A 6,620-nucleotide genomic window follows, 5' to 3' on the forward strand; every position below is an offset into this window, starting at 1 on the left:
AAATGCTGGAATCCAAGATTAGGCTAGTTATTAGGATTATGAACTTTCCTTCATGAGCTCAGCAAATATTAATGGGCCTAATGGTTCCAGAGATTAAACATATTTGAACTGAGGAAAACCCACTAAGACATTTGCTATAGTTGGTCATTTATTATGCATCCTTACAAGCTGACTGGCCTTTTATATAATATCCTTTGCACCTTTCTTTTTTGTGCAACTCACTCCTATATTCTTTCTGAAAACATGTTTCATAATGTGTTACATAATGACAAATGTGTTACATAATGACTTGTTGTTGTAAGACTTGCAATATTATCACAATAAATGATGTAAATTCAAATTTATTGTAATTTTTTTGTGTGCGCGTGTATGTGTGTGTCTATTCAGTAGTAATGTGATCTCTCTTCTTCAATAGGCCCGTGTAATTCCTTTCCCAAAAATAACTCCATGTTGCCCCAACTAATTTATCCCTGAGCACAGACACATGCTCACACACACACCACACTTGATGGACACTCCTGCTATATGATACGCGTGAGTGGTCAGGAAAAAAAAAAAAAAGATATGTGGTCACAACTATGGGACTCCCTCATGTCTAATACTGCACTCTAGTTTCTACTATATTCCTGACTAACATATATTTTCCCACATCTTATGTAAAAACTCATACTGTAAATCGGAACCTGTGTGGGCAGATATAAATTCTCTGTACAGGAACATACCAGGACTGCACTGAAGTCGGTAAGTGAGAAAATATTTACTGATGCTAAATATATACACTACCAGTCAAAAGTTTGGACATACCTTCTAATTCCAGATTTTTATTTCTTTCTACATTGGAAAAAAAATCCAAAATATGCAATAATATTTAAACAGTTGATAGCTCTGTAAAGCTTTCATAACAGCTCTAATCTGATGTGCTGTTTGTTAATTGGTGATTTCTGTGGCTGGTAACTCTAGATGAACTTCTCTGCAGTAGAGGTAAGTTTTAGTCTTGCATTTCTGGCATGGTCTTCATAAGAGGCAGTTTCATCATGGTGCGTGATGGGATTTGTAATTGCACTTGACAATACTGTTCTTTAATTCAATTCAATTTTATTTATATAGAGCTTTTAACAAATTTTTTTTAAAAGAAAATTTATGGAAGTGTGTCTAGATATTGATCAGATAAATAAATAAATGATAAATGAAATGTCTCTGATGAACAAGGAAAAACTCCCTGAGATGGCAAGAACCTTTGTAAAGCAGCTGACTTTCATGTCTTAAAATAACAACTGACTTTACTTAATTACTTAATGCCATTATTATCTGTATTATTATTATCTGTTATTGCATAGTTTTAAGGAAAACCAGTATTGTGTCCAACTTGAGTCCAAACATTTGACTGTTGTGTCCAAATTTTTGACTGGTGCTGTATGTCTAACATGGTACTAAATCACAAAAACAAATGTAATACTCCAAAAATGTTATACTGCATTGTTTCTAGTTCATGAATAAATAAATTTAAAGAGTAACTTGATTTGCTTAGCTGTCACAACCAGTGTGAATGTAAAGCCACAGTAATGAAAGTCCATGGCTATGTGGAGAACATTTGGTCATTCAACCAAAGCAGCTGTTCTGCAACCTTGAATTAGTGAAGAAATGTTGAGATTTTACCACAGGTCAAATTACTTTCACTTTTTTTTTTACAATACATTTAAAAAAGCCCTTCATTAAAAGGTGTGGTAGATATACTATAATTCTACAGCTATCTTAATGCTCACACACGATCTTAACTGGATCCTATTCAGTAGCACACAGTATTTTCCACATGAGGAATTTTATATAACTTTAACATATGCTGTTTTTTTCCAGTAGAATTTTTCTGTCAAGACTCAATGATATATAAAAAAGTATTTTTTTCAAAGCTTCTAACACACTATACTGTACTTCTCCCCTTAAACAATATATCGAGAACTGAATTTTATAATTGATTGTTACTTCTAATATTTCACTATCAGCATTATTCTTGTTTTTGTTTTATATACAGCGTATGAATAAATATATGAATATAACAGTGTATACATTTACACTTGTCAGAAGAGAGGGGAAAAAAATAAGGGAAGACTATTTTTGCACATTTGTTATATTAACTGTTAGCATTATGTTAGATGTAGAATTCACAAAAGTCACCATGTACTGTGATGATGATGTTTTTTATACAATGTTCAAGCATAATTATTTATTTACTCTATGAATATGCCTGTGTCTGTTAGTTTTATACAGCTGATGAATAGTCCTGTTTGCATCCACATATCCTAAATTATTAAAATAATACAGGAGACAAATTAGTTGACTAATTAATCAAACAGCCACATCAATCACACTTGTCACTTTTAAGTAAGATACTAATAAATGATTTGAAAGTATGTTGTAAATATTTGTGTGATCTAATGCACTGTAGTCACCATGATGTCTGATGAGTACCTGGTGGAGTGTAAAATAGATGATGATGAGGATAATGATGATTACTATGATGAGGAAGTGATGAAGATCCACCCCACTCCAACTCCCCCACCACTGTTCTGCTCCAGCTCCCAAGTTTCCATAAACCATAGTGACACCAGAGACCCCAATGAAGTTAACAACCACTTAAGGGTGAGTCCCCTAGATTTGCTGTAGGAAGGTTTTTATTTCTTTTTGCTTTTTTTGTGTGTGTCAAACTGTTAAAGAATATTTTATGTTCTTTAAATCACAAATATTCGTGTGAACTTTGTGTGATTTTTTTTTAATAACTCTTCCTCCCGCAGTTTTTAAGTTCTGTGTACAAGGCTTTATAAGTATCCTCATCTACCTCCTTGACAACACCGCCTTATCATAGTGCAGGAATGCATTATATAATGTCTAGTCGTACATCACCCGACTGCATATACTTAAAGACATAATCTGTTATATTGAACTTCCAGCTGCCTAACACACATTATGACTGCAAATCAATTTCTGCTATCCGTTATTACCCAAATGAGGATGTGTTCCCTTTTAAGTCTGGAGCCTCTCCAGGTTTCTTTCTACTGCAATCTCAGAGAGTTTTTCCTTGTCGCCGTTGCCATCGGCTTGCTCATCAGGGACAATCTGATCATTCTGATTCATACATAACATTATATACACATATAATAATTTTTTTTTGATTCTGTAAAACTGCTTTGCAGCAATGACTATTGGTGAAATGTGCTACACAAATAAAATTTAATTGAATTGAATACTGTACATCCATTGTTCTATAAGATTAATATAGTTCAGAAATCCCAATGGAGAACAGGATGGAGCAAATGTCATCTGGCATGGCAAGTGGAACAACTTTCTGCACAAAGCGCATTTATTTCATTGACCTTGTACGCAAGTGTCACATTACAATACTGCTTAATGTCCTTTTGAAATTACTCTTTTGTGTTATTCGCAAATGCATTGATAATAGTGCTAATGCTAGCAGGAGCAAGTGGTAAAAAAGAGAAATATGGAGTTGGAAGTGAAACAAGAGGTTACGTTAGAGTATCTCACATAGATTTGTTTATTGGATAATATGGTGTTCACACAACATCTAAATGTGTGTCTTGGCTTTAACGTTCTCCAAATATCCAATGAATACATTTAGTTCATTTATGGCAGCTGATATTTTGTCCAGCTAGTAGTTTCATATTTCTTCACTGATCATGTGACAGAAAGAAGCGATGTGATTGTCTTTTCAGGTCACGTCATGTTTTGCTATGCAAGGTGGCTGTTTCATTTTGTGGTTTACCTAAAATGTAGGAGTTCTAAACTTTTAAAGAAAGGTTATGTATTAGTTAAATCATGAAAGTTTTGTGATAGTAAACATGCCAAAGGGGAAATAATTTGCCAGAATGACTTATGGGACTGATTTTTTAAAATCCCACTTATGCATGTAGGTATAAAGTTTTTGTGCAACAATATCTAATGAATTTATTTGGTTCTATTTTCCAAAATATTAATAAATTAGCAATCTAATGTAAACTAAAGCCACCCTGACCAGATAGTTGGTAAAGTTAAATAAATAAATGCTGTTAATCCACTGGCCATGTTTACATTTATAAATTTGTCCTTTTTTTTTTTTTTTTGGTCTCACAATCTTATGTTTTGACTGATTGCTTATCCCACAAGTTTTATATCTAAAAAAACCTCTAGCTGACTTTACCTTGGGATCCTGTTCAGCACGCTTGAAGAGTGCACCCCTTTTCATATGTGTACTGTATATTTATCTGTGTAGAACACACTGTGTTCAGTACAAATAATGTGTATATATTCTATAACATCCTATTGTGCAAAGCTATTAAGTCATGAATGTAAAAAAAAAAAACTTACAGGTGAGCTATTTAACTCTTTTTGCTTCTTCTTGTTAATGCTACAGATAGAGTTTAGTGATGTTTTGGCCGAGCCAGCTTCTCCACAGAGTTATGAACGTGTTTGGGTGTACAGTAGCATTGGGTTTGAGTCAGCACGGATCTGGAGTTACCGCTGCCTAACGGCACTGTTTGCAGTCCCTGTTTCCTGTCTCTCTGGCTGTCTTTTTGCGCTGCTGGCCTGCTTACACATCTGGTAAGGCAATGCCTGAGAATCCACACATCAAAGAAAAGCGATGCATTTTTGTAACAGCAGTATCAGTTGCAAATGTCACATCTTAAACTATTCTCACAGTTTTGCTCTTTCTCACTTTTTTTCAGGTGTGTGATGCCCTGTGTTCAGGTGTGTCATACCTGTTTGCCCTGTGTTAGGTCCCTGTGGATGAGTGTGGTGAATATCTTCATCATGCCATTCTTCATGTCTGCTGCTCACTGTTGTAGCGGTATATACATATTAATTTCTAATGAATGAGGCACACAGTAATGAAATGCACTCCATATATCAAAGCAATTCTTTATTTGTTACATTTTGTATTCTTCTTCTTATTATTATTATTATTATTATTATCATAGTTCACTCATCTCAGTCAGTGTACACAAAAATTTACTCAGAGAAAAGACCAACCAAAAGAAAAGTTGTTTCCACATATTATGTTGCAACTTGAAGGCATTAACATGCTATAGTATTAATGTTTCTGCTTTACAGTTTTATTTAACATTTTTTTTCACACTAGACCACAAAGAGAACTGGGTTACCTAGTATTGGTTGCAAGATTGCCCACATGTATTACAATAAATTACATGGTAATGTATCTTTTTCCACTGAAATCTAAATAGTTCACACATATGCATTTATTATTGGAATTATTATTATTATTATTATTATTATTATTATTATTATTATTATTATTTATTAACACAGGTGAAACAGACCACAATTAAAAGTGTTTTCTCGCTTTATTCTAACTGTCCATTCAAATTACTACAGCAATGCTAGTACAGTAATGTGTTTGATCACCTTAGATATTCATCACATTTTACCTTCACAGCAATTTTTCCACTGAGAACACTGGGGTAGCAGATTTTCTTCGAGCCCTGAGAAAAAAAGATTGTGTATATTACAGTGTGACTAATTTTAAAGCACTACATTGAGTTAATTGAGTAAGAAGATAATTATAGCCAGCACATTTAATGTAACCCCTGCATTCCTTTATATTGAAAACACACAGGTGTGACTTGTACCCCATAAATAAGTATACATTTCCCACTGACAGATTATGTTTGCTCTGGATCCAAATATTATTTACCCAGTCCACATGGGAAATTTAACTACCATAGTATTAAACAACTGAGATCAATTTGATATACCACATAGATGTTAATAATATTGCTCTGTTTTATGGATTCATTACTCTATTACAGGCACGGGTAAACACATTGCTGTGGATAAACTGTATTATAATAATGTCAGTCCTATATTTTCACTTTTCCTTTAACTTTTGTGAAATAAACCATGTGAACAGCAGAAATAACATCCTCAAATTTTAAAAAGACAATTTCAATATACTCATACCATACTGCCATATAATAAAATTTAGTTAAACCTTATTATATATAAAGCATATGTGGTACAGTACATCTCCTTGTAGATACTATTGCCATTTTCGTATGTATTCTAGTGTCACTGAGTCAGAGAGACAATACCCTGAGTGCTGCTGCCCTCTAATGGTAAAGATTTAGCAAACAGTTGAATAAAGCCATGAATAAAATTAGGGATCTTTAGATATAAAGGAAATTCACACCTTTTAAAGTGTCTCATCTAATCAACAAGTAATTTGAAGTTGATGGTCTTTTAGCTACCTCTTTCACTGTTTTTTATATTGCTCTTATTTAGGGCCCATTCTGCACATTAAGAAATTCATATCAAAACTCAAAGCAAAAATCCTCCTGAGCTGCTTTACTTTTAATGGACCCTCTGTCACTATCCTTGGGGCTTTAAACAAGCTCTATGAATATGACTTCAGTCACTGACAATATGAAGCTCAATGGGTAGATCAACCAAACTGCCTACTCATTGACCTCTCAGCAGGCATTTTGAGATGGGACTACTTGGCAGATGTTTTTTGAATGCCACCAACACCTGCACCTAATCCAACAGGGCACTGCATGACCTTAAGTCTCCCCAAGCTCTCCCATATTGCCATATTGCTGTATTCCCTTCACCAG

General features: G+C 33.9%; 1 protein-coding gene across 2 annotated transcripts; it reads left to right on the top strand.

Annotated features, from left to right (window-relative positions):
• Window positions 1-563: 563 nt before the first annotated feature.
• On the top strand, window positions 564-5,239 carry cav4b (caveolin 4b). 2 transcript variants are annotated; one of them, XM_053483255.1, is made up of 5 exons: window positions 564-741; window positions 961-981; window positions 2,444-2,637; window positions 4,403-4,590; window positions 4,716-5,239. In XM_053483255.1, exons 3-5 carry the CDS (start codon window positions 2,449-2,451, stop codon window positions 4,864-4,866), a joined length of 528 nt encoding a protein of 175 aa, XP_053339230.1. In that variant the 5' UTR covers window positions 564-741; window positions 961-981; window positions 2,444-2,448; the 3' UTR covers window positions 4,867-5,239. The 2 variants fall into 2 exon arrangements, with proteins under 2 accessions (XP_053339230.1, XP_053339229.1); XM_053483254.1 differs by lacking the exon at window positions 961-981.
• The last annotated feature ends 1,381 nt before the right edge of the window (window positions 5,240-6,620 follow it).

This window comes from Clarias gariepinus, chromosome 22, assembly GCF_024256425.1.
Source record: "Clarias gariepinus isolate MV-2021 ecotype Netherlands chromosome 22, CGAR_prim_01v2, whole genome shotgun sequence".
Classification (NCBI taxonomy): domain Eukaryota; kingdom Metazoa; phylum Chordata; class Actinopteri; order Siluriformes; family Clariidae; genus Clarias; species Clarias gariepinus.

Bases quoted from the DNA above. Each gene is read 5' to 3' on its own strand.
- cav4b (XM_053483255.1), top strand. From the start codon at position 2,449: ATGATGTCTGATGAGTACCTGGTGGAGTGTAAAATAGATGATGATGAG. The intron at 2,638-4,402 runs GTGAGTCCCCTA...TTAATGCTACAG, and splicing joins AAGTTAACAACCACTTAAGG to ATAGAGTTTAGTGATGTTTT. The intron at 4,591-4,715 runs GTAAGGCAATGC...ACTTTTTTTCAG, and splicing joins CTGGCCTGCTTACACATCTG to GTGTGTGATGCCCTGTGTTC.